At 47.4% G+C, this 25950-nt stretch overlaps 7 protein-coding genes across 7 annotated transcripts; all 7 read left to right on the forward strand.

Annotated features, from left to right (window-relative positions):
* Positions 1 to 133: 133 nt before the first annotated feature.
* On the forward strand, positions 134 to 695 carry LY89DRAFT_741357 (uncharacterized protein; the record flags this gene model as incomplete). The annotated part of the gene is made up of 2 exons (XM_018220697.1): positions 134 to 376; positions 456 to 695. 2 exons carry the CDS (start codon positions 134 to 136, stop codon positions 693 to 695), a joined length of 483 nt encoding a protein of 160 aa, XP_018063415.1.
* A 2497-nt stretch (positions 696 to 3192) lies between these two features.
* On the forward strand, positions 3193 to 3941 carry LY89DRAFT_724595 (uncharacterized protein; the record flags this gene model as incomplete). The annotated part of the gene is made up of 2 exons (XM_018218912.1): positions 3193 to 3335; positions 3384 to 3941. The coding sequence occupies exons 1-2, from the start codon at positions 3231 to 3233 to the stop codon at positions 3939 to 3941; spliced, it is 663 nt and encodes a 220-aa protein (XP_018063416.1). The 5' UTR covers positions 3193 to 3230.
* Positions 3942 to 8104: 4163 nt separating this feature from the next.
* Positions 8105 to 8681, forward strand: LY89DRAFT_741360 (uncharacterized protein; the record flags this gene model as incomplete). The annotated part of the gene is made up of 2 exons (XM_018220698.1): positions 8105 to 8173; positions 8268 to 8681. 2 exons carry the CDS (start codon positions 8105 to 8107, stop codon positions 8679 to 8681), a joined length of 483 nt encoding a protein of 160 aa, XP_018063417.1.
* Positions 8682 to 10218: 1537 nt separating this feature from the next.
* On the forward strand, positions 10219 to 11304 carry LY89DRAFT_690601 (uncharacterized protein). The gene is made up of 3 exons (XM_018216129.1): positions 10219 to 10272; positions 10345 to 10537; positions 10709 to 11304. Exons 2-3 carry the CDS (start codon positions 10400 to 10402, stop codon positions 11255 to 11257), a joined length of 687 nt encoding a protein of 228 aa, XP_018063418.1. The 5' UTR covers positions 10219 to 10272; positions 10345 to 10399; the 3' UTR covers positions 11258 to 11304.
* A 4757-nt stretch (positions 11305 to 16061) lies between these two features.
* LY89DRAFT_741362 (uncharacterized protein) lies at positions 16062 to 16901 on the forward strand (the record flags this gene model as incomplete). Its single annotated transcript, XM_018220699.1, has 3 exons — positions 16062 to 16133; positions 16182 to 16234; positions 16307 to 16901. 3 exons carry the CDS (start codon positions 16062 to 16064, stop codon positions 16899 to 16901), a joined length of 720 nt encoding a protein of 239 aa, XP_018063419.1.
* Positions 16902 to 20785: 3884 nt separating this feature from the next.
* Positions 20786 to 22346, forward strand: LY89DRAFT_318840 (uncharacterized protein). The gene has a single exon (XM_018206697.1). It carries the CDS (start codon positions 21089 to 21091, stop codon positions 22145 to 22147), a length of 1059 nt encoding a protein of 352 aa, XP_018063420.1. The 5' UTR covers positions 20786 to 21088; the 3' UTR covers positions 22148 to 22346.
* A 1324-nt stretch (positions 22347 to 23670) lies between these two features.
* Positions 23671 to 25917, forward strand: LY89DRAFT_690605 (putative heat shock protein 60). The gene is made up of 4 exons (XM_018216130.1): positions 23671 to 23854; positions 23945 to 24086; positions 24134 to 25624; positions 25681 to 25917. The coding sequence occupies exons 1-4, from the start codon at positions 23747 to 23749 to the stop codon at positions 25692 to 25694; spliced, it is 1755 nt and encodes a 584-aa protein (XP_018063421.1). The 5' UTR covers positions 23671 to 23746; the 3' UTR covers positions 25695 to 25917.
* The last annotated feature ends 33 nt before the right edge of the window (positions 25918 to 25950 follow it).

Raw genomic sequence — 25950 nt, forward strand, 5'->3', positions numbered from 1 at the left:
TTCACCCATCGCCCTGCATGTCAGAACCGTGCCGAACTAGGAAGAACACTTGACTTGACTTGGGCAGGATATGAAACTCTGTCTTGTCCAGATTTACCTGTACTGTCTACAAGTGTAAAGCACTTCCCAGTGTATGGGCAACAACCTGAAATCTCTCAACTCATCCTCACCTGAAAGAACATCAAACTCTACGTTAGACTTTAAAGCGACAGACAGCACAGCATCATGTCTATTCAAGTACGATGCATCATTCAATGTCGGGCCTTATGGGATCCAAGGTCACCAGATACAGGATGCTACCACTTCCACTAATCTCACTGCCGGCGAGACCAAGTTCTTGGTCGCCTACGTCAAGCATATGAAGTCCACTCCAGAAGTCAGTGTGTCTCCTTTCCTTCACTGCATACCTCACAACAGAATTTCATGGCTGACAGGCATCTTCCATCCTTCTGCAGGTCGACTGGGACTCAATCGCACGAGAACTAGATTACGAAAAGGTGGACTCGGCGAAGAAGTTTTTCAGCAAACTGAAGATCAAGCTTAAGCAGGGCACTGGCTCCAACACTGGAGGAGGCGGAGGAACACTCAGCTCCTCGGTATTGCAGCCTACCCCTAAAGGTAGCAAAAAGAGAGCTGCTGGACAAGCCGCGGAAGGATCGTCACCGACTAAGAACTCAGGAGGCAAGATGATGTGAAGAAGGAGGAGCGGCAGAAAAGTGACACATCCTGGACAAGTCGGCAGATGTTCTGTGTGAGGACGGGCAACTGTCTACTCTAAACGAATGGGATCAATCCCCAAAGCAACTTCTGTGACTTGGCTTGCATGTATAACTTGTAATTTTCACTAAGACTCGACCTTCTGTATCAGTGCTCTAAGTGCTTTGCACCTTTAGCAAGCTGCTGATGGTTGCATTTCTGCCTTTGCAGAGCGGGATAGCCGCCCTGCCAGTGGCGGGAAAATAACTAAGAGGAGCGATTCTGAGGGTCGAGACCTCTCGAATCGCTTCATGGCTTGTAGAGATGCGCAAACGGCTTTGTGCAGATAAAGACGGGATGTACAGTACACTCAACCAAAGCGGGCTGCATGAAGGAGACTTCCGTTGAGTCATATGGTCTGCGCCGATAAGCAATATCTCGGCGATTCCATGCATAGGATACTGAAAAGAGGAATGCTTGCGGGAGGAGTGGAAGGGGCTGGGGCACATGAACAAGCGGGGTGCAATATACTTGCACCAGAAAGTCCAGGTTGATTGCCGAGTCACGGCAACCAACAGCTTCATTCGGCTTGCCGATCGTGAAGTGGACGGAAGAGGCGTCGATGAGAGGAGGCGGTATCTACTGGAACTGGACACCAGGCTCGAAAAGGTTCGAATGGCGGTTTTCGATTATTCCTTCTGCCGTTGCAACCTGCTCGTAAACCCTTGAACATTACTTTATCGTTGTCAGCTCATGCGACGCAATCATGCCAATGATGAAAATTTCTTTGAGATATGATATCGGTAAAAAGCCATCTCGATTCGGGATCAAAAGAAAGAAGAAAGAAACTTCGTGCGGAGTATAGCTTTGACTTTTCGTATCCACAGCCCATGCAATGCAACACCGCTCTTGTTGGTCTCTTAAAAGCCACCATGCCACCTCATCACAAGATCTACTTCTGATTTTCTGCAAAGGAGAGATAATCCCTGGGTTGGAGATAGCACCCTGGAATAGCACTTAATGGTTGCCCCCACCCGAAAGCGAAACCTCTTTTCTTGTCTCCTTTCCATCCTAAGTGTCTCTCGACAACTGAACACTCTCCCACACAAATCCGGCGCAACAACAACTCCAGACCTATCAAAATGAAAGTCACAACCTCAGAGAAAGACGCAGCATTCTTGACTTCGGTCTTCCGACACATGTTGAACACTCCTATTGTGAGAACCCGCCTTGGTATCTGCTAGGGAAGAACGCTGACGATCTGCAGGTCGACTGGGAAGCAGTCACCAGAGACATGCAGCTCAAGTCTGTCAAAGTGACCAAAACTCGATATGGTCAGATCAAGAACAAGTTGGAAGCGGCTGCAGGTCCCCATAAAATACGATCGATGATGGAAGGCGGGGATCAGGACGATGCTGCCGAACGCTCTCCCCCTGCCAAGCCACCCGCCAAACGAGCACGAGTGACCAAGGCTATCGTTCGAGCTTCCAAGAAGAGACCCAGAGACATTAGTGTATCTGACACTCCGTCGCCTAGCATTGCCTCCGGATATGCATCTCCCAAGTCTGATGACGTCTGTGTCAAGTCAGAGAAGACGTTTAGCCATGGTTGTGAAGAGGCTTCGGATGATGAGTATTGAGTAGAGGGTTTCTGGCTGGAACGGGATAGAGAGCCGTGCTATAGGAGAAGCAAACAATTGTATGTTGGTGAATAAGCAAGAAGAATGAATGAAATGCAGTATGCGCAAATCCTTGGACAGTCTAGACTTACCTGTGCAGTCTGATGACATCTATTGGTGGTGCAAGGCTGCAAGAGCGGGATGAGCATGTTGCAAACACAGATATCTATCCGGCTAACTTTGAGAGCAAACAATACTCTTTGACCCGTATGTTGGTGGCGTAGCCTCGGATGTGACATGTCGTTATACCCGCAAAACAAATCTCACACGGTACCCCACCAAACCCGGCAAAAGCCCGCAATCCCACGCTCATTCAGGGTTCAGTCGGCGACTATGCGTCCACACGTTCAACTCGGTGAGAGACAAGGAGAATTTTCTTGAACAGCAAGCCGTGTGGCCCGTGATCTGGAGACGCGTGTGAGATTCTCGATCGGAATGCAGGGAACCGCCTTCTTACCGGGTTGCTGGAAGCGAAACTGTCACAAACACTTCCTTGGCCGTCGTTCCAACATGCATCTTCAGATTTTGCCGCCGTAAAACAGCGACGGATCTTTCCTTATGCTCACAGAAGGATAGGAAACGTCCCTTGTCCTGGCTTTGACAATTACCACACCATCAATTTCCTGTCTAATGAGGCATCTTGGAAGGTGCTGATACGAAAGCGCAAAGTGGGTAGTAGATTCCGCAATACGTGAGAAAGCGAAGCTTTGAGGCTGATTGGAGCGGAATGTTGCTCCGATTTCTTTGTCAGCCTCATCGCGGTTGCGATCTTTCTCAAACTTCAGACTTTATATCAAGATGATACACTCTCTGTATCGCTTCTGTCTTCATCGATCTTGAATCTGTCTCTCTCAAGATGGCGCCAGAAAACTCCGGCAAGAACAATCTAGCCGCAAAAGCGGCCTCCAGTCAACTTGTCTTCTTCGGAACTATCCTCACCAACATGAAGAACAAACCCGAGGTACGTACTTCCACCTGACCATTTTGCCTTGAAATTTAACACGTACAGGTTGATTGGGACTTGGTGGCAGCAAAGACAAACTACAAATCGGGTGCTATAGCTCGAATCAGATTCAATACAATCATCCGAAACATCAACAACACCAAGAGAGATGCAGCTCCACCAAAATCATCACAACCGAGACTTCCACCAAAGAATTCTTTGCCAGATGACTCCCCGCCACAGATGTTTAAACCGAGAAAACGTTTACCTTCATCTCCCACCTCTTCAGCTCCCAGGTCTTCACCTACCGAATCTTCACCTACCGAGTCTTCTTCTGCCAAGTCCCCACTTGTCAATTCTTCACCCGCCAAGGTTTCACCTGCCAGATCACCAAAGTCCAAGGCTCAACCGCCATCCGAGGAATACAACCAAAAATTCGTCTCGCCCTACAAGATCATCAAGACAAAGCCTTCTGGAAGGAAGTTGACGCCTAAGAAGCTCAAGCAAGAAGCTGAAAGGGTCTTGTTTGAAGACGCCACATTGCCCAAGGGAAACTTGGTTGCGAAGGAGGAGCCTGAGGAGGATATTGTTTTCAAGGTCGAACTCATGGATGAGGATGACTGAAGCTTAGCAAGCTATCGACAGCTTCACTTTGACGCCAGCATTGCCGCAGCATACTTGGAGGGTTTTAGCATAATATACACTCTTTCTCTCACAAAGCCAGACTTCTTCTCTTTCACAGTATCCTGCTTCAACAATTGATGTCTCGTTCACGTCCCCACAACGTCTCCAGCACATTTCATGTCAGCCTTACAGTGAACATTTGAAGTCTGTGTCCTCAAGCCGAGGCACTTGACAACAACATTGATGATCTTGGGTGAGATGTACAATGCTTAGACGAACGAGACGCTCTTCACCTTTCGCTGATGTCTACGGAGGTACTGTACTTGTAACTCAGTACATAAGCATTTCTGACATGGAGCTCTTTCCTTGAACACATGTCATCAAGTTGGGCAAGCTTACTGGTGTAAAGGAAGAAGTTACTACCCACAACTGAGAGCCACATATCGCAGCGTCTTTGAGCTACTATCAGGAAGAGAATTTGCTTTGGGATGGGAGTTGGGTCTGTCTAAACACTCTATCCAAAGTCGCTCATCAACGACGATCGTTCCCCATCATAGGATGTCTAGATTTTGCATCAGCATTCATGTTGACAGGTATCAATCTCTACAAGGCAAAGCGAAGCGAAGCGATGCTAGGTATAAAGGCTTTCTTGAGCTTCAAACTCTTTACATTTTCACAAGCACTTCCTAACAGAGCTGAGATGGCTAGTGCCGGTTGAGCTCCATGTATAATGTCGCCGCTCGTCATTTGTACTTGCTGGTTCTGAAACGCCTTTGTAAATGGGTCTGTAGAGCATTCCAAATGCAGGTCTGAACAAGCCTAACAGCGATCAAAGATTAACAGAAGTAGTGCCGCTGTAGAATTGTGACCATAAGGACGATGAAATAATGGTAGCCTTCGTGTCTATCAGCTCTCGTTGCACCCAAATGATCATTCGCCATGTCTAGGTATTCTTGTGAATGGAAATCTATAAAGGGGCTTCACAAAATCCGCGAGCCAGCGTCATGGATTCGGGGAAGCTCTTCTCTTCTTCTTCCTTACAACTCTCCTGACTGTATAGTCTTTCTTCTGAGTTTCCACATTCCACCCGTGAGCGTTGAATTGCTATCAGGACCTCAAGAGCAACACAAAGAGTGACAGTTACACTTCCAAGCGAAGATCCAACGCTCAAGATGTGTATGAGATTGTGATATCCTTCTTCATTATCCTTCGTGTCCTAAGAATCAATTTCGAAAGGAGATGCTGTCTTGTCTCACACGTGGCGGAAAGATAGGTCTATGACGGCACAGTCTGACCTCCCAATTTGTGAGCTCTTGACTTGCCTTTAGCCACGATGCCCCTCAAAGAGCTCGAGATTTCAGCTGTAGATCCTCATTCTTTCCATCATCTCCTGCTTGTAATTTCCAGGTCTCTACTAACCACTTCATTCCTGCTTCAGGATACCGCCAGCCAGGCCCACAGAACTGGCAACGCTCTTGACTTGAATGTATTTTGTAACTCGGCTATCATTTAGAAATATTGGAGAGTGAGGTCTTTGATCAGCAGAGAGCATGACTTCATCGTATCGAGGGTAACATGAGTTCGTGAGTGTTGGTAGAGTTGAAGTCTTTTACTTTCAAGTCAGCTTGTGTCTCCGCGGACCGATTGAGGAGAAGAGAGGAAATTTGAGACCAACAAGTTGTACGTTCCTTGAAGAGGTTCGAGAGGTTGTTTCTACTCCTTCAATGTTCCCGGTCCTGTTCCCATTCCTCCAGCGTTGAAAGCACTGCATGAAGATCGCATTGTGAATCGATGTCGCGGGTTGTGCTGTAGTAGTAGTAGAATAAAGGTATTTTGCAGAATCTTCATGTAGACAAAATACTCTAAGGTTGTTAGCCTTGAGACACAACAATCTGGACTCAGTCTCAACTTTCCGGGCTGGAGAAAAGCTTCTGGATAACCGTGAAAGACACCCACATACTACTAGAGTAGAGCGCTTTACCCAAGTGTTCTGTCCACCTCCACGCCAGCACATGGTGTGGATAAAGGGGCGTCGTGGCGGAACTTATTGTGGTGGGATCCAGATCAGCTATGACGCGTAGCATATTCTTCGAAGCGAGAATATTTGTTGACCTTGAGAAGACGATGTATTAGCATCTTGCCTCTGATTTAGCATACTCTACGAATACTCACCTTGTTCAGGAGTTCGAATGTGAACCGAGCGTATGCGCCAATGTTACCTCCCCTTCTTTGTGGCATTTCTTCATAGATCTCACTTGTATGCGGGATCTCAAATCCTCCCTATTTGTTCAGTTCGCATTCAAAATGTTTGAACATCGCAAGTAAGCTCTGCCTTACTGCTGTTGTTGTGAAAAGGGGGTCTTCGGGGATTTACCTATGAGTGTAACGTAGTACAAAGAGTGAAAATGTCACTACTCCTGCGTAGAACACTTTACAGTATTGAGATAATTGTCTTCCCATCAGTCACAACCAGCAGAAGGCTGCTTTGGTCCTGTTGTGATAAAGTGACTCAAGGAGTCGTGGGGAATTCCGCCCATGAGCGCCGTAGACATCTCGAAGCAAGGATATCGCTAATCCTGCATGGAATACCTTACAGTGTCAAGGGAGTTGGTTCTCTGTCAAACACAATCAGCTATTAAGCTGCTTCAGTGCTGTTGTGGTGAAGTGAATAAAGGGGTCGTCGCGAGCTTGTTATCAGCGTCTCAGACATCTCGAAGGGAAGAAAATCCGAGAACCTTAGATGGCATCAGTGTCGCCAACCAGGTTGTCGCAGGCTTCACTTCACCTAGTGTGCTCATTATCAAACACCCTGTCCTCCACGTACAGGGTGTCAAGCTCTTATTCCGTTAAGAGCTCTATCTTTTGATTTCCCCCGCTTTATTGGTCAGACCCTTTGATCGACTAATCTGATCGATGTTTTGAAAGCGCGCGTTGGTGCGAGGAACGCTGCATTAGCAACGAGCTGGCTAGGTAATCTCTGCTTGTGCTGTTGAAATCCAGTTGCCACTGATCTGGTTGAGGAACCCGAGTCTGTAGTGAAGTCGCGACCGTTGAAGAGATTAACTTAAAGTGTACCATAAATTTGCGCATTACCAAACCTAGTTAGCTAGTAAACTGCCTCTGTGTTGCCATAGAGAATTGAGTAAAGAGGCTGCCGTGAAGTCCGCCGGAGACGTCTCGAATATGTCTCCAAGCAAAAAGAATCCGCGACCACTGAGGAGAAATATACCCGATGATATGAAGTAGATTTCCCTTCACCAAAAACAATCAGCTAGAAGGCTGCTTTCGTCTTATTGTGGTGAAGTGAATAAAGGGGCCATCGCGCAGAATCTCGAAGCGAAAACTTCGCGATCCCGAAGAGAGATATACCCGACGATGTGAAATGAATCTGCGATTTAACATAGTTAGCTAGTCTGCCAGTAAGCTGCTTTCGTCTTGTTGTGGTGAAGGGAACAAAGGGGCCATCACGTAGAACTCGAAGCGAAAAGTTTCGCGACCGCTGAAGAGAAATATACATACCCGACGATGTGAAGTAAACTTGCTTTTCATTAAATGCAATCAACTAGGCTGCTAACTTGTGCTGTTGTGATAAAGTTAATAAAGAGATCGTCTCGGAACGAAGAATGCGGCACGCTTGAACAAGATATACCCGACGACGTACACTGAATTTGCGCTTTTATAAACACAAGTAGCTATAGAACCATCCGGAAGAGAATATAGTCTCCTTCCACGTATGACGTGCGCTGCATTTATTGAGACTAGGCCGCAATAGGTCTGTAGCGTTTCAGGCAAGACTCGGAGCAACTAAGGCCCAAGTATAAAAGAAACCCCTCGCTCTCGATCTCCGCCTTTCTTTTTCAACCTCGATACAACCCTTCCTAAACCTCGACAGAAGCTTTGTTTTCCTCAGCGAAAAGCAGAGCATACCTTGATCAACGCGGGTGTCTTTCAATCGCAGACTGTCGTTTCACAACACGCGTTGATTGACATTGGTACTTCACCCAGCGTTATCAGCTTCGACCGAATCAAACATCGCGTAAGGTACTGTGTGTCTCACTTCTAACTTTGATTTCCCATCCTTCGGGGAGCAATGCCGTCCAACTCTTCAAGTTCGGACGACTCATTCCAACTTGTGCCTGCTTACTGACATGCAACAAGGCAGGATGTCCGACCCCAAGGTTACGGCGAAGTTGTTCCTTTCAGTGATCACTCATAATAAGAACAAGGCAGATGTAAGTTATATTCCCACGTCATTGTCTGCCCCTGAAGACAAGTCGTTGCCTATCTTTCCTTTCAAGACCTCATTAACGGTCTTGATTTCTCTAGGTCGACTGGTCCAAAGTTGCCGCCGATATGGGTCTCGGAAGCGAAGGCTCTGCTCGTGTTAGATACCACCAGATTAAGAAGCGATTTCTTGCCGCCGCAGAGAACTCGACCGCCGAGAAGACCGATGCGAACAAGGATGGCAAAGTTGGTAGTGGCACAAATGTGACCCCAAGCAAGATCATGAAGTCGACCCCTACGAAGCGCAAGAAGCCAGTTCAGGATGCCGATATGATGGGTAATCATGAAACTCATGTATCATCGGACAAATCCTCGAACACCTTCATGAGCAACCCCAAGGGAAGTGATGGATTGCTGGATGGATTCGCATCTTCCAATGCGACGTACTTCGATCCTCCATTGGAAGATCAGGAGGACGCCAACAACCATCGTCATGACGCTCAGGAGTTCATCTAAGTGTATTACTGTTCGCGTATCCGGCCAATGCCAGAATTGCGTAGGTTAATCATTTACTCAAGGATAACTTGGAGATTGAGCTGACTTATTCCATTATAGAGTCTCAAGAATACAATCAGAGCCTTGGTACGATAAGCATACAGAGATCCACATAGATGAGAGCGTCTGGCAAGCAAGTTTGGAGGATAATGCATGCACTTTTCACACCTAGCTCCATTTGGAGGCATAGGTCCCTTATTGTAGGGTTGTCATCAGCATGCAACGGGACACAATACGGACAGAGACAAAAAGCTTGGTAGATAGTCAATCAATGACTTGAAACTAAAATTGGCTCCTTTTGGTGACATGCCCAGAGCAGCCTTCATAAACGACCTGATATCCATATGCGACGTCCTCGTGGCAAGTGCTTTACCATTCTTCTGGCCCCGGGTTCTTTGTTTCTAGTTAGTCTTTTGGTGTATTTGGATTCGTTATCTGTACGAGCATCAACGTGCCGTCTCTAGTTACTCTTGGATCAGAGGGGGTTGGCGATTTGATAATGCTGTCCTTCGAACCGACATGTGGTCACGTGCGCCCCTTTCGTACGCGAGGTCCTGAAGGAACAAGATTCAAAGCATTTTTCTGCATGTCTGAAAGCATCGCTACGGTTTGAGCTTCAATATATGATGTCATGTCCAGTACAAGTAGTTGCTTGGTGGAAACCTTGCCGACAGTAGTTTTATCCTCAATGACACGAAATAGATGTTAAGCATAAAAACATTTAAAATGTGCTATAGTACGGCACGAAGTCCAGAAAGAATTGATACTATGTATTGACCGGCTGCTTATGGAAATGCTTGCATGGAGACTATGTGTATGATCGTAGAGTCTCTGTGTTGTCTTGCGCATCAAAGCTTCGGAGATTCTCGGAAGTGCTGATCTTGAGTGAATGTGCTTCAGAATTTGATCTGAGTGCTAGAACAGCAGCGTTACTCTTAGTTACGACTCTATCTAGACACTGCTATTCATCTCAACCAATGATACGAATCTAGTTCATGGAGATGATGCTGCGCTCCACTATGACGAATCCATCGTCTTTTCATAAGTCCTCTGTGGAAGCTTCGATGTAGCTCTCGCAAGGCGAAGGCGGATGTATTGTGACGATGGATCTTGCTGGTATTGTGAACAGAAAGAGGTTGTACCGGGGAGCCTTCGTGCTTAAAGACTCGGAATGCTGGTAGGATAGATCATAGAGTCTTTTGCAGCTATTGGATGGAAGATTCGAGCTGTTTCGTGGAGACAGGGGCTTGAATTGGTACAATGGTGGCTGCTGGAAGATTTACTTTTGACATTTCATATATATTCTTGAAAGTGATCACAAAGAGCAGGAATAGTCTATTGTTGTGTGGCGATTGTCACAATATAATACTAGCGCAAAAAAACGTGATCCTGAGACGCGGTCGCGCATCTTAGCCTCAGCCGTGCATAAAAACACCTTCTCACAACTTGCATCCACGATCTTCCTTCTACCAAATTCATCATCCACAACCTTTCCCAAATACCACTTCCTACTCTACAACCTCAGCCCATCAGTCTACCAAGACATTATCAAGTAAGTCTTCATTCTTCATCATACATCTGTATTGTTTCTTGCGCCCACTTGTATTGACTTCATCCGCCACAGATCAAAAATCACAACGATCTCTTCCATACCCACGCCACCCATCCACATCTTCGATATGTCTGATACCGAGATGCCAACCGCTCCAGCTGCTGCTGATGCCGTCGAGGAGAGCAAGGGCAAGTCCGACATGCCTCAAGCCGACATTGACTTCATCATGGTTTGCATCAAGAATGCCATGGATGGCGTCCTCACTGTAAGTTTCTTCTCGCACTCGGAGCTGTACTGCTTGACCGCAACACATCCTGTTCCCTCAACTTCATCGCACAATCACTTTTGTCATGCTAGATCGATAGATCGAAGCATCTATGTTCCAACATCACATTGCTCACTTTCATGACTTCAACCACTAATGTCTTCCCACCAGGTCGATGCTGTCAAGATTGCCGAGGCTCTTGGTTACTCCAACGTTCGCTCTGTTGGCAACCGTGTTGCTACTATCAAGAAGAAGTACGGTCTCGCCATGAGCGTCTCCAGAGTCTCTAAGGGTGACGACGGTGCTTCCAAGTCTGGTCCTTCCACGCCTGCCCCAAAGACCCCACGCAAGGCCGTTACTGCTCCCAAGACCCCAAAGACCCCAAAGTCTACCGCCAGCAAGGTTACCAAGACCCCTGCTTCCAAGAAGAAGGCGGTTGCCAAGAAGGACGAGTCCGATGAGCCTGAGGCTGCCAGCGATGACGACGATGAGGAGGTGGCTGATGAGGAAAAGGTCGAGAAGGCTCCAACCAAGGCTAATACCAAGGCTAAGGCTAAGGCCAAGGCTGCTCCCAAGGGCAAGAAGATCCAAACTCCCAAGAAGGTCATCGACGATGATGCCGAGATGCAAGAAGCCGAGGATGAGGAAGAGTTGGCTGTCAAGGCTACTGGTGATGAGATGGTCGAGGACGGCGAGGAGGAGGATGCTGACGAGGTCTAAATACATTGATTCACTCATTCGGCCCATGGTTGATGAGGTCATGCTATTTATTTCCTGACTGAAGCATACTTTTGTTGTCGGTGGTGGATATGGAGGCGGTGACTTCGTTCTGGTGGCAGTATTGGTGGAGAAGATGTGAACACTTTTCTTTTGTTATTCAGATCGTACCACTGAGTGTGATCATGCAGGACGCTGGGTCGTGCTCTTTGCTGACATTTTGTTGTCGATCTTTGATCTTCAACGGAATGTCTATGCATACGTAGCATAGCCTAGTCAGATGAGGAATGAAAGAAACCATCATCACTTCTTTTGCTTTTGTGATATGCTATACTTTACTATGCTGTAGAGCGCCCAAATGTGTATTAGGATCATAAACACAACACAGTGGATAATAGAAGTGTGCTCGCTCGCACGCTCATGGTAGTGAGGTTTTTGGAAAAGCAGCTCGATGCTAGGGGTGTTCAAGGAACAAGCAGCGTCCCCTAGATTGCCTAACTCCTATTTCAGGGGCACGGAAGGCACTTTAGGTATGTTAAGCACATGGTAATGGAGCATAAAACACGGGAAGGTAGCGGGCTGTCAGAGGCCAGGGCTATGGTACTGGGACACAAAGATCAGAGCATACGACACGGTGCTATGTTTCACACACCTTATCAAGACTCTTCACTTTAGCAAAGTCTTCTCTCCTTAGCTTCTAGCCTCATTACCACGAAAGTAAAACTTTAACCTCACCTCCAGTAGTTCTGTTTTAGTCTCCAATCGTGAGCAGCTGCTGCTTTAACCTGAGCTACAGGTGAGAGTAGCTGAGCCGGTGAGTGTACTTGACTAGAGCTTGAGGGAGCTTGAATACAGCTTGGGCAAAGCCCGAGTGAAGCTTAAGTAGAGCTTGAGTAGAACTTAAGTAAAGCTTGAGTAAATTGTTACCAGATGACGCTCGCCATCATCGTCAGCCATTATCCCAATTTGTACACTGCCTATCACCTACATCCAATTGTCGCAGTAGAAAGTCAGCAATGAAGAGGAAGCTGAAAAGTCAGGACTCGTCTGAGAGCCGAGACATAGCAGCGACGGAATCCATTCCGTTTGCTCAAATGGTTCAGCTTTCGCGACAGCTAAAGAAACAGGAGTTTTGTATGGGAACTTCGTCTTACGCTGACAGGGCTTCCTCCCCAGACAAGCGCGTTTCTCAGAGGATAGCGGAAGCCATTGCCGCCGATAGACTCATAGCCCCAAACGATAGAAGCACCAATTGAGCGAATTCGAAGAATGATATTCTCAGCGAGGCTGCGTCTGAACAGCCCATGAAGCTCAGATGAAGGCTGTCAATAATTTGACAGTTGAAGTCTGTATTTGAGGGCACCGTAGCTAAAGACGGAATTATAATGATGTCTATAGACTTGACCCGTACTTACTGCTTGCAGTCTGTAATAATTTAGACATGATACACAGGAAGAAGCGCATAGTGAGCACACTTGAAGAATAACGATGAAAGCTGACAAGGTTCATTTCTCAAAGTTTTGAGGGCAGACTACAATAATTACTCAACAGAAGAGATGGACACTCTCGAGACTATCTATATGACTGATTAACAATCTCCGAAGAGTTTATAGATGAGCACCGCAGTTGCAACATGTAATTTGAATACTCTGAAAGACTCCAGAGAATACGCCGGAACAAGGTACGAATGCCAAGCAAGCCAAGATAAAGCAATAAAATGGGTTACTTGTCCGAGAGTCTCCTTCCTACATAGGTCAACACTTGGCATAAGATCGATAGTAGGGTGCACCTTCCACCCTACATATCAGCAATGTTCCAATATTTTCATCCCATGGAGAGTAACAATATAAGTTGTTGGGCGGCGCAGTGATGTTGGTTTCAGATGGCGATAACAGAATCGATTCGAATGGTGTGCACAGCATTTGCCTGCAACCGCTCTGGTGGTTCCAGTGCTTATTTTGTAGCCATATAATCACAAATCGATGAGAATTGTTGCTGCCAAGCCTATCTCACTGGAGCCTAACGCGGGAGGGTTCTAGTTTGGGAAGAGAATATCTAATTGGGGGTTAGGGAGGAAATGAAGCAAGAGTGGGGCCAGGCAGGGCAGGTCAACTGCCATCAAGGGTTGTGATGTCGGTCATAAAGAGGCTGGCCACATCGGAGCAGACATCTGCAGCGATCATAAAATTCGGAGGTTAACCTTTTAGAGTATATAATGGGTCCAAATATTAGATTTGGGTGCAAAATACCCTGTAGCAACGGCCCAGCGACATATGATCTTCGTAACAGATGTCTGCTCCGATGTGGCCAGCCTCTTTACTTTGTCGGAATCAGAGACGACTCTAGATATGCTTGCTCATCTATGGTCACCTGACATACTTCTTAGGTACGAGGCGTGGGGGCCGAGGACGATTAGAGGGGCGTTCCCACCCAGCCTTATCTCGAAACTCCAGATGCTTACAATTATGAGTTCTTTGGTAGAGGGCTAAAGCTTGCGGTCTTCCTGCTCTTTCCTCGGACTGGATGGAAAGTCGGTAAGCACGTGACCCTGGCTGAATCTTGGTCAGGTAGGTCTGGTTGAACTCCGGGTGAGCTCTCGTGAGGTCGCCCCATGCTTGTGGTGTAGGCGGGAAGCTCGCGTACTTAACCTCTCAACGTTGCGACCCCTACACATTTCGGGCATGTTCAGCGTTTAAATATTGAATACGGTAACCCGAACGGTAAAGTGACGAAGCAAGTGCCAAGTTTCGGTTTCGCAAAATCTTTGAGATACACTCCTATAAATATTTATAAATTCCTCAATCTTCTCCCCATCTCTATCCATGTGTTCCACTCGCCGACGTCGCAAGGAAATTGAGGCTCTAGCTGATCAATACTAGAACATACAGCCCACATTGGTTGTCCCTCCAAATTCACACAGCTGAGAAAAGCCTAAACATCAAAACCATGGCTCCTCAACTTACCTCCTCTTCCAAGGACTCTGGAAATGTTACGATGGATTCTGCTGCAGGAGAAAACCCCACTAAAAAATATGTTATCTACCCACTTGGTGGCCATAACATAGATTCCATCTCATCTTTGTTGGCATCTTATCCTCCAAGCGCAAACATCATAGAGCACATATCGGTCAACGGATGGGGAATGATGTATTGGGACGCAACTCTTTCACCAGCCCAAGCGCAGGAAATATCCTTGAACGAACAGGTATGATGGTTCCTGAATCACGTTTTCGGGTACAACCACTGAGACTAGCTACATGAACAGGTAGAAAATATATATGCCATACTCATTCCAGACCAGATTGAAGATCAGGACGATTAAAAACAATCACGAAGTGATTTGTTGCCGATACCAGTAAAGCCTTTGCCAACATCTACACCTCCTAGCCGGCTCCAGTTGCCGCCACACTCTCGGCTGCGGTACGTCCCCAAACAGCACCACACATGTCAACCTGATCATATATTCATTGAGGTCCTATAGCCCCGGATGTTTTTATCGAAGCCAGTATTCGAAGTATATGTAGAAATTCATTTTGTGCATTTGAAGGGTTGACAATCTGATATGGTTGAGCATTTCTCGCAGATTTGAGGCTTTGGGGACTTGTACAAGCCAGGTTGCCGTGGTTCCTTGGCTTCTGACTTAAATGACGAGCGGGGGTGTTTATGTTGCAGCTAGTTTTAGTTGGTAATTGCAGCTTCTGGATTTCCCTCTTATGTTCTTGGCATTGTCTCTAGGTTTACACGGTTTTGGAGTATGAGGATTTTACCACGCCACGTGGAGATGATTATGTATTCAGACCCATGGCCATGGTATCAACGATTTTGACAACAATAAAGCAAATGTGAATCTTTCCAGCAAGATATCTCCGTTCCAATGTCAGAGGATACGGCGTTCTCATTGTCATTTCTATGCAGCATAAATGACGGGAACATTCGTGTTGGAGCTGGAAAGCTGCAAAGAACCTTAGCACTTTAGCAAATCAGCACCTAACAAGTCCTAAAACTCCTACACCACTGCACCGCCTCACTTATGCTCTTGTACTACTTGCCTATAATCCAGGAGTTCCATAGCCTTGTTGCTGTGCTGAGGTGCTAACGCCCCTTTTGGTACGCCTCACCGCCCTCGACTACAAACCTGAGCCCGTTCGCGTACGCCCCCTCGCGTATCAACCTCTTTCCTACAGCATTCCTTGGACCAATTTCCCACTCGAAGCTGCTCACCTCTTGCAGTCTAAATGCTGCATCCTCATCCGCGAGTAAGGTCGAATGTCAAGATGGGCTAGGTCGGAACGACGATATTCTGCTTACGTGGGCTTGGTTGCCAATGGATGGGGCTCTCCAGTATGATTTCTATTGATGTTCATCTTATGGTCTGAGGTGCTCAATGCTTTGACGAAGATGAAAGGTCAAGGGAAGAGCTTGCTTTCAACAATGGGCATGGGTTTTGCATGTTTTGCGCTTTCATGCAGCTGAAGGTGATTCTTTGTACCTAGCACTTCCAGATTGCCAATCAAAGCCTCTTTACAAAATTCTGGCGGGCGCCTGCCAATAATCTGCACGTAGACTTTGAATGACAAAATCGTGGTGACCTTCGCAACAGTGGTCCAGAGAGGCTTAAATTCCAGGCACTTCTCTTCTCTCCTTCCCGATTCATCTTGTCTGCGTCCCTCCACAGACGACTTTTCTCCATCGACTTCTACTTTAGTCCGTCACCCCTACCCGTTCTCTCCAACTTCAAGACCAAGCCAATACTCAACTCGAGAACACAATTCAGACGGATACATTGCCCAGAAATTACCTTCATCGTCATGGCTCCAGCTTCGAACGAAGAACAATTCAAGTTCCTGATCAGTTGTATCCGCTACAGTAACAATGGCAAGGTTTGTGCAGCATGACCACCTCACTCTGAGGCTCGCTAACAAGGGCAGGTTGACTTTGGTCAAGTTGCAAGAGAGTGTAAGATCGTCAGTAAGGGCGCGGCGTAAGAACTCCTCCATTCGTATCCAAGTTTAGATCTCTTCCTTTGAATATAGCTGACAGTTTGAAACAACAGCGCCAAGCGTTATGAGCGAATGATGAGAGCTCACGGAATCGCTCCCAATGCCGCTACGATCAAGCCTCCTCCTTCCCGAAGCATGAAAGCCGAACGTCGAGAGTCCTCTACAACCTCCTCTACCTCCCTCAAGAAACGCAAAGCCGATGCCTTTCTCGAAGATACCACACCAGTTGATGATGAAGAGACATTTGGAAGCATCAAGCCTGATCCCGTCAACATGAAGGAGCAATTCATCGTCAAGGAGGAAGCAGAGGGACAATCTATGGCACAAGGACAATTGAGCATCGATCAGGCTGCCAACCTCATGCAATACTACGATACTCCGGCCACATATGCCGGCTCGGGATTGAGTGCTCAGAGCAACTATGGTGGCAATGGCAATGGCTATGGAAGCTCTGGTGGCTATACTGGTTCTTTGAATCCAACATACGCTATGCAGAGCCAGCCTTCGTACGATTTCTCTACACCTTACAATGCAGGCGGTATGAACAGTGTCCCGAGGAGCGAGAATCAAGGACTCAGCTATCAACCCTTGGTGCCTTATCAAGGAGATGACCAAGGCCGTTCAGACAGCCCAGTCATCGTGGAGTAGAGGGTCAGAAATGGAGATATCTGGGATGGGAGAAATGGGTCACAAAGGAAAGGGTCTTTCAAATACATTCAGCAAGTTGTTTATGGGTGGGCGATATTGAGTTTCTATGTGCAAGGGCACCTAGAGGAAGACTCGAAGGGGGCATCTGGAATGCTATCTATCAAGACCTACATAATTGCCGTTGCTTTACAATCAAAATCGTTGCTTTGACATGTCACGTTTTCCTCTCGGTTAGACAAGGACTCATGATGCAAGAAAAGGGTTAGCGAACACGTGACCAGATTGACGACTTTTCTGCACCAAATCAGTGTGACGGTACGTAACTCGAAATGCAGTGGTAAAGCCAACATGCTAGGCCCTAGAAAGACATCGAAGATGATAGATAGCATTGCGCTTTTCTTTGACTCCTCCCCGACACGATGGTATCATTGATTGTAAGCTGCCACACACGGCCTTCACGACGACACTTGCAGCATCTGCGCCACAAACGAAACAAAACAACAGTGAGTGTTCTAAAATTCAAGAGGGAGGATGTGTCACTGAATGGTATCATTTGAAAACAAGAATGACGCTGCTAATATTCATAATGCGGCCTAGGCTCGAAGTTCAGTTACACAAGGGCCCAACTTCCTCACCCGCCGAGAAGCCAATACGGCTGAAAGAAGCACAAAGATACACAGTCTATGATTTGATAGCCTGGAGGTAGAAGTAAAGTGTGCTACTGGAATCTACATAGCAAAACCTAGATAACATATAAGGCCCAGCAGCTACGGACACCGATGTACTTGTTCTGAATCTTCCTTCCCGCGCGCACACTTCGACCAGATTGATCTTCAAAGGCGCTTTCCCAATACACCTAGGGAAGAAGCTAGGTGAGAAAGAGGTAACTGTTACACTCGTCTCAGAGCCTGTGCGGCAGAGTTGACAGATGGATGGATGACCTAGAATTCCACACACAACTGCTGCGAGTATTCAAGCACATGCTGACACCTAAGTAGGCGATTCGAATTCCTTCGAAGAGAATATCAGGAACGACTACGAAGCTTGGTGGAATGGATCTAAATTTCTGCCTCCCTTCTTTGACCGTCGAGGGAAGTGCTGAAGGACTCTGAAGATTTGAGCAGCAACACGAATATATGAACACACACGAACGGTAGAGCTTGAGTAGGAAATAGGAATCTTCCTTTAAACTTCGATTCTGGCTCTGTAGAACAGGTCATCACACACAAAGCAAGTTGCGACCCCGGGCACGGTCAGTGCCATCACACTTATTGGGTTTCTACTGGAAGAAGGGGTCACCGTTCTGAGGCTCTTCGAAGCTGGTCAAAGGGTCGGAGGAAGGTCGAGGGACAAGGATATGTGAGTTCATGACCGGCTCCTGGCTGTAAACTCGGAATATTTGGCTGAAAGGTTCTTTGGAGGTCATTCTAGGCCTTCCTGCCTTGCTGCTCAGGATATTCTCGATGTCTCACACACTTCCTTCATAGCACTAGAAGTATTGTACTCTTTGGTTATTGGGTCCGAGTGTGGGGAGACTTTTGTAGAGCTTGGAATTTTCGGAGTAAACAGCGCAAAGTTAGACACATAAAATAGCTAAAATCTGTCTAGATTCTGTTCTAATTCTGGTTCGAATCCTCAGTAGATACAACGTTGCTGCTTGACTGACCATGTCTTACACAGATATGGAGAGAAGCATAAATTAAAAACCATTGACTTTGAAGATCTGGGACATGGACATATATGTGAGAGATACTGGATCTTGAATACTATCTTTATGTACAAGTCTTTTTTGGCGCTTGGAAGGGACATGTACAATTTGAGAAGTGAGATCATGCTACGGACATTGTAAAATGATTTCGTCATCCTCAGGACCCTTGACCCCTTGTTGTGATTGTTGCTCGTTTAGGTATAGACTGCTCGTCTTCGGCCTTACCTTCGATCTCAAGTCCATAGAATATTCTCGGCCACCTCCAATTTGCGAATCGCGTTATAAAGTACAAGCGCAACTGATTCACTCGTGCTTTCGACTTCGCTTAGCTTGATTAAGTTTAGTTCTGTTCGTCTTCGGTCGCGCCCTCGATCTTGAGCCCATCTTCCTCCACTCCACCACTTTCGAATTTCAACCTCGACTTGTGAACTTCAACTTCTACAACTTCGCATTCTTTCAATTTCGCCGCAGCTCTATCGCATATAGAGTCCCTCTATCACTGCGAATCGATTTCCAGGTACGTATTCGAATATGTTTACTTTGTTGGCCGGCTGTCTTCGCGCAAAGCAGCCCAGCACTTTCACGTCGTATCTTCGCGCACACATTACCCCGCTTGCCTTCACTCTTGCTTTATGTTCTTCAGGTCGGCGGTCGTAACTTCAATACCCAGCTTCTCTCATATTTGCCATTGGCGTGGAGGTGATGAGTCTACAGCGCGCGTTCATAGACAACCTACCCCACTTCACTTATCCTGGTCATTCTGTTGCGCGTACCTTTGTGTCACTTGAGGCGGGAGGAGCCTGACAGCTCTACGTTCCAATGAAGAAGTCTCATAATGAGGAGCTATCTAGATTAAGACTAGATGTCTTGAAACGGCGGAAGCTAGACGCGAAATCAACTTGACAGCACAGCATCTCGATTAGGACATGCCGGAACGGCGAGTGTGATCCACCATAGAGCAGCGGAAATACATCCTTTCTGCTAGATATCCATCATCCTTCTCCTATGTTCGCAACTTGCATGTGCTCCAAGTCTTCTCGAGGAGTCTTATGAGAACTAAGCCGTCGAAGCTTCTTGACCAAAACAGACTCCATTACCATCCTTGAGCGAATCAATCTTTGCAAGTTCGCGTCGTACTAGTCCAAGAGTAAAGTGCTCAGGCTTGCATGCTTATATGCTCGCTACTTTGTAGTTCGGCGAAAGTTCCCGACACTACGATCCTCGAGGCTGAGCGCGGTTAAGCAGCCTGGTCTTGTACCGTCAGCCAAACCCATCTGACCCTTTCGTTCAACACACTATGCCTTCTAATTCAAAACCTCTATACTCTGTCTTCGGCAAGATTCTTGACTGCGAGGTGAATCATTGACCTGTTAGCGATTCTCTTAGCTGAGCCTTCTTTTGCTTCTGAAGTCTTCTGTCTTTACAGCAATCTTCAAGCACAGATCGCTAACATACCTTTCAAACATCAGGCCACAAAAAGCTCAATCCTACTAGTCAACACAGAACCCAAGCAGATCGCGGTGCACCGAGCCTACAATGGCGCCGACAAAGCCAAAGCCAGGTGGTCCGCCCAAAACCCCATCAAAGAGATTGGGTGGCAAAGGCCTGCCAGTTACGCCTTCCAACAAGGGTTCGTCCACGAAGAACACTCCTTCTACGATCAAGCGTTCCGTGACCAAGAAGACGCCATCCAAGACTCCTTCCAAGTCGGCTTCCAAGGCACTCGTCAACTCGGCGGATGAGGATGACGAGACCGACGAGTTGCCAGAGACGCCAGAGAAGCCCTGGAGACAACGAAAGCGCGGCGAGGCTACAACATCAAGAGAGAAGGGTAAGTCTGCCAGAAGAGCCATCGAGAAGTTCACCTATTGATCGACTTAGGTGTCCTTTATGCTACTGAATTGCACAGCATTAGGGCGACTCCACCTAAACACCTCGTCAAGGGCGAGGATTTGGTCCAACGATCCATTGAAGTTGATGAGGATGAGATTATGGAGAACATGCATCCCGAGTCTGCCAGACTGGCTGCTGAGGTTCACCGACAAATGAGCGAGCAAGGCGAGGGTTATACTTTTGCTAGCTATGCAATGAGTCAGGCCAACAACGAGGAAGATGGTGATGATGAATATGACGAGGAGGGTATGGTTGAGGCTGGACTTGCCAGCGCCAAGAAGAAGAAGCCAGCAGCTACCAAGGGTGGCAAGAGTGGCAAGCCTACCGAGATTAAGGAGTACGAGGAAAAGTACTGGATGAATGCATATGGCCAGCTCATTCGAATTGATCCGGATAACCCAGAAGAACCTACTGCTTGCAATAACATGGCTCGTACCAAGAAGAAGGCTCATGGACCCGTTGATCCCAATGGTCGCTTCATCGGTCGTCACTTGGTCAATTGGCATCGTAAGTCTCCATCTTCAAACTTGCGTGCATCTCCTTCTTTTTCGCAGGTTCTACAAACTGACGCCATCTAGGTCCTCGTATGATGGAGAAGTTGGTCCTCAACATTCAATTCGAGTGTCACAAGGCCGGCATCCAATTGCCATGGGACAAGATTGTTCATAGGCTCAACCCAGGATCTAGCGGACCAGCGGCGACTCAAATGCTGAACAAGATGCGAGACATCTTGATCTGTGAGGGTCACTTGATCCCACCTGCCATGGGTAAGAGAACCATGAAGGTAGACCCAATGGTACGAGGCTATGTTCGTGACTTGACCAAGCAAGACCCACGAGCTGCCCGTATCCTCTACTGGACCGAACCCTACGAGAACGCCAAGTATAGCTTGGATTGGGGCACCACGCTTGGCTCGGGCCAATATCGTAAACTTCTGAAGAACCCCAAGGTTGAAGAAGATAGCGATGATGTCGAAAAGCCTCGCCTCTTCCAGCTTCCTTCAAGCAATGCTAATCCCCGCCAACGCATCCCCACTGGAGGAGGCGACATCCGTCGTGCCAAGCCTACTCCACGCAAGTCTAGAGCAAAGATAGTTAGCAGTGACGAGGAGGATGAGGATGAGATTGAGATTAAGCCTGAAGAGCTCGACCCTGATGATGACTGGAGCCCAGAGGCTGGCAAGATGAAGAAGACGAAAGGTGGCCGCAGAAAAGTCGCTGTTCGTACCCGAATTACGCGTCTCACCGAGTCAGAGTCGGAGGGGGAGTCCGTTCATCACTCTTCGTCATCTGGTAGCCCTACTCCCTCGTACATCGTCAAGTTGCCCATCAGAGTCCCCGAATCTGTAGGTAACACCAATCGTCGCCAACGAGCCGTCGCACGCAATACCCTTGGCAGCGAAGACGAGAAAGATGATGCCATGAATGACCATGCCATGAAGATGGAGGAAGACGCCGAGCATGAGGTCGATTCTGATGGCAACGAGGACTTTGAATCTGGAGCTGGTGGTGATCGAGAAATGGATTCCACGACCATGTCATCTGGTAATAACAGTCAGGCCTATTCTGGTGTCTACAGTTCCCAAGCTCCCATGTACCGTGTATGTATTAGCCGCATCGCTTGTTTGTGCGGAACAAAACGCTAACAGAATCTGAGGGTGCTCTTCCAAATCCCGGACGTGCTCCTCCAGCCATGGGCCAGCTTGTTGGTTCTGTTTCTCGTGTTTCCATGCAGCCCAATATGTATACTGCGCCTGCTCCAGGCATGTACCAAGGTCAAAGCAACCACCACATGAACTACATGTCCCAAACCGACTTCTATGGTAATAGTGTCACGATGCAGCAGCCATTCGGCGGTTCTTCCTCTTCTAACTACGCCCAATCTGCCATGATCGACCGCATGATTGCCCAAACAGCTCTCAACTCCGCTCCCAACGTCAACTTTGAGTACCAACCCCAACATTCTCAGTACGTCCATGCTAAGAACGACGTCTTTGGCCGAGGTGGTACTCCCATGGATGATGAGGAGTAGAGAATGACACTGTTAAGGTTCGAGATCTCGGCCTCCAAGCTCGTGTGGCATTGCTGGCATCCAGAGATACTTCAAACATAGGTAGCGGGTTCCTCTTCTCGTCTTCGTCGTCATTACACATTTCATACATCTTCGCCTCAACAAGATGGCTCGTCCCTGCTTGTCATCCTTGCTATGCAACTCTGCTAGAGGTATTTGAATCAGCTTACGGGTTCCCATTGCTCAGCTTCGTCGCCTCAGCGTTTCTACACCTCCATCTTGTTTGCCCTCGTTGTGCTCCTTCGCTTGATTGTCATCCGGCATTCAGGAAAGGGGACATTTTGTGCCTTGAAGAACTTTCTCGAGGTCAAACGAGACCTTCTGGAATTGGTGGAGTTTTATGAGATGGCTTGGATGGTCAGGTTCTTGCGGTAAAATTTTCTTTCTTTCTCTGGGTATTTTCGGTTCTCCCAAAACGTCGTCATATGCAGATGCTGGTTCTCAGAGAGTGGCAGGGCTTTTCCTTCAGTAATTTTCGGGTATCATGGATGCAGGTTTCTCTGATGGATCCTCATTGCAAAGGCCTTTCGTGGTCGGTACTGGATCGCAGGACATACCTGGAAGAGCGAGACTACCACGATCCACATCTCAATAGGAGCTGCATCACTGCATCAAAAATCATCAAGAGCACAATACAAAAAACCAAACACAAATCATTGAACTTATGTGACATCACCGTGAATAATGATAATCATATACTGATGGACTTATGTCATTTTGAGTATTTTTCAACGTCCTCGACTTGCATCCGACTTGGAAGAACTGAAGAACTCGTTGTCAGGAATTGATATGCAAGCAAAGGTGGTCTGTTGAATGTCCAACGCTGCAGGAACAGCTCTGTTAAGAATGGGTCGCAGCGAAACGATTGTCTTGAAAGCCCCGAACTTTTGGTGAACTCATGAAGTCAACATAAGGAATCAGGATTTGGGTGATGTTGCTTTTCAGGAGATCATCGAGAAGCTTCGAAGCCCGGGTAATCTTATCTCCGAGCCGAAAGACGCTAATAATTTTTAGCGTGTCCCCTTCGAAAAAAGATGGAGAAGAATTCCCAAGTCAATTCCTCCTCCAATCTACATACACTGCACATTCTCCTTCCAGGTCATCTTCACTGAGATCCTGCTCCTTTTCTGTAATTGTACGTTCATATCAGCGACACTCTTTCTACATCCTCAGAATGCAACGAGCATTAACATCCCGGACCTCGGCCGTTGCGAGGTCCTCCAAGCTTCGTCCTATTGCTTCTGCTGGCTTCAATGCCCAGCAGTTGCGTTTCGCACACAAGGTAGGTCCTGAAGCAATAAGGGATCTATGGAAGGCCCAATGTGTAGCTTGAAAATGCAGAATTGAACGCTAATATTTATGACATGATCAGGAACTGAAGTTTGGTGTTGAAGCACGAGCTTCACTCCTTGCCGGTGTCGAGACGTTAGCAAAGGCTGTTGCTACCACATTAGGACCAAAAGGACGAAATGTTTTGATCGAGTCAAGTTACGGATCCCCGAAGATAACCAAAGGTTTGTATTGGCCCCTTGTTGTCATCAATAAAGCTAACATTATGCAGATGGTGTGACTGTTGCCCGAGCTATCTCCCTGAAAGACAAATTCGAAAACTTGGGTGCCCGATTAATCCAAGACGTTGCATCGAAGACAAATGAGACTGCTGGTGATGGAACTACAACGGCGACCGTTCTGGCCCGTGCCATATTCTCCGAGACCGTGAAAAACGTTGCTGCCGGATGTAATCCTATGGATCTCCGCAGAGGTACTCAAGCTGCTGTTGATGCCGTCGTTGACTTCTTGCAAAAGAACAAGCGCGATATCACTACCAGCGAAGAAATTGCACAAGTCGCCACTATCTCAGCGAACGGCGACACTCACATTGGTAAGCTGATTGCCAGTGCTATGGAGAAGGTCGGCAAGGAAGGTGTTATCACTGTTAAGGAGGGCAAGACTATGGAGGATGAGCTTGATGTTACCGAGGGCATGCGATTCGACCGTGGATTTGTCTCCCCATACTTCATCACCGACACAAAAGCACAAAAGGTCGAGTTTGAGAAGCCTCTCATCCTCCTCTCCGAAAAGAAAATTTCTGCCGTCCAGGATATCATCCCAGCTTTGGAGGCCTCAACCCAGCTCCGCCGTCCATTGGTTATCATTGCTGAGGACATCGATGGCGAGGCATTGGCTGTCTGCATCTTGAACAAGCTTCGTGGCCAACTACAAGTTGCTGCTGTCAAGGCTCCGGGCTTTGGCGACAACCGCAAGTCCATCCTCGGTGATCTCGGTATTCTCACCAACGCTACTGTCTTCACTGACGAGCTTGATATCAAGCTTGAGAAGGCTACCCCAGATATGTTCGGCTCTACTGGCTCGATCACGATTACCAAGGAGGATACTATTATCTTGAACGGTGATGGAAGTAAGGATGCAATTAGCCAACGATGTGAACAAATTCGAGGTGTCATGAACGACCCAACTACATCTGACTACGAGAAGGAGAAGCTCCAGGAGCGTCTTGCCAAGCTCTCTGGTGGCGTTGCAGTCATCAAGGTTGGTGGCTCATCTGAGGTCGAGGTGGGCGAGAAGAAGGATCGATTTGTTGATGCTCTCAACGCCACTCGTGCAGCTGTAGAGGAAGGTATTCTGCCTGGAGGTGGAACTGCTCTTCTCAAGGCAGCAAGCCAAGCCTTGAACGGCCTGAAGCCTGCCAACTTCGACCAGCAACTTGGTGTCAGCATCATCAGAAGTGCCATCACCAAGCCAGCGCGTACGATCATTGAAAATGCCGGTACCGAGGGCTCAGTTGTCGTCGGTAAGCTTATGGATGAGTTCGGAGCAGACTTCAACAAGGGATACGATAGCTCTAAGGGCGAGTACGTTGATATGATCGCTGCGGGTATCGTTGATCCATTCAAGGTCGTACGCACTGGTTTGGTAGATGCTAGTGGTGTTGCCTCGCTACTTGGCACAACTGAAGTTGCCATTGTCGAGGCACCAGAGGAGAAGGGTCCCCCAGCAATGGGCGGCATGGGAGGTGGAATGGGCGGTATGGGTATATAAACCTTCCCTTGTCTTTCAAACGTACTGTAGAATGCTAACTTTTACCAGGCGGGATGATGTAAGTGAGCAAATAACGGCATATACCCATCACGGTTAGCTCTCGGTGGTGGTATCTTGAGCTTCTGAAACGAAATCACACGACTGTCTTCCAATGTTGTATAACACCTCCCCACTCGATCCTCTTCATTCATTGTCTTAGATTCGGCATTGCAGAGCGAAATGGTGTCAGAGAAAAGGGGAATATTGTAAAAATAATAAATCAAAACAAGTCAAACATTCATATTGCGTGGCACCTTGCCACAGCCTCAGCAATTGTGA

Source organism: Mollisia scopiformis (genome assembly GCF_001500285.1).
Source record: "Mollisia scopiformis unplaced genomic scaffold LY89scaffold_30, whole genome shotgun sequence".
NCBI classification, from domain to species: domain Eukaryota; kingdom Fungi; phylum Ascomycota; class Leotiomycetes; order Helotiales; family Mollisiaceae; genus Mollisia; species Mollisia scopiformis.

Coding starts and splice junctions, on each gene's coding strand:
- LY89DRAFT_690601 (XM_018216129.1), top strand. CDS start 10,400: ATGTCTGATACCGAGATGCCAACCGCTCCAGCTGCTGCTGATGCCGTC. Junction 10,538..10,708: donor CCATGGATGGCGTCCTCACT/GTAAGTTTCTTC, acceptor TCTTCCCACCAG/GTCGATGCTGTCAAGATTGC.
- LY89DRAFT_318840 (XM_018206697.1), top strand. CDS start 21,089: ATGATGGAGAAGTTGGTCCTCAACATTCAATTCGAGTGTCACAAGGCC.
- LY89DRAFT_690605 (XM_018216130.1), top strand. CDS start 23,747: ATGCAACGAGCATTAACATCCCGGACCTCGGCCGTTGCGAGGTCCTCC. Junction 23,855..23,944: donor AGTTGCGTTTCGCACACAAG/GTAGGTCCTGAA, acceptor TGACATGATCAG/GAACTGAAGTTTGGTGTTGA. Junction 24,087..24,133: donor ATCCCCGAAGATAACCAAAG/GTTTGTATTGGC, acceptor AACATTATGCAG/ATGGTGTGACTGTTGCCCGA.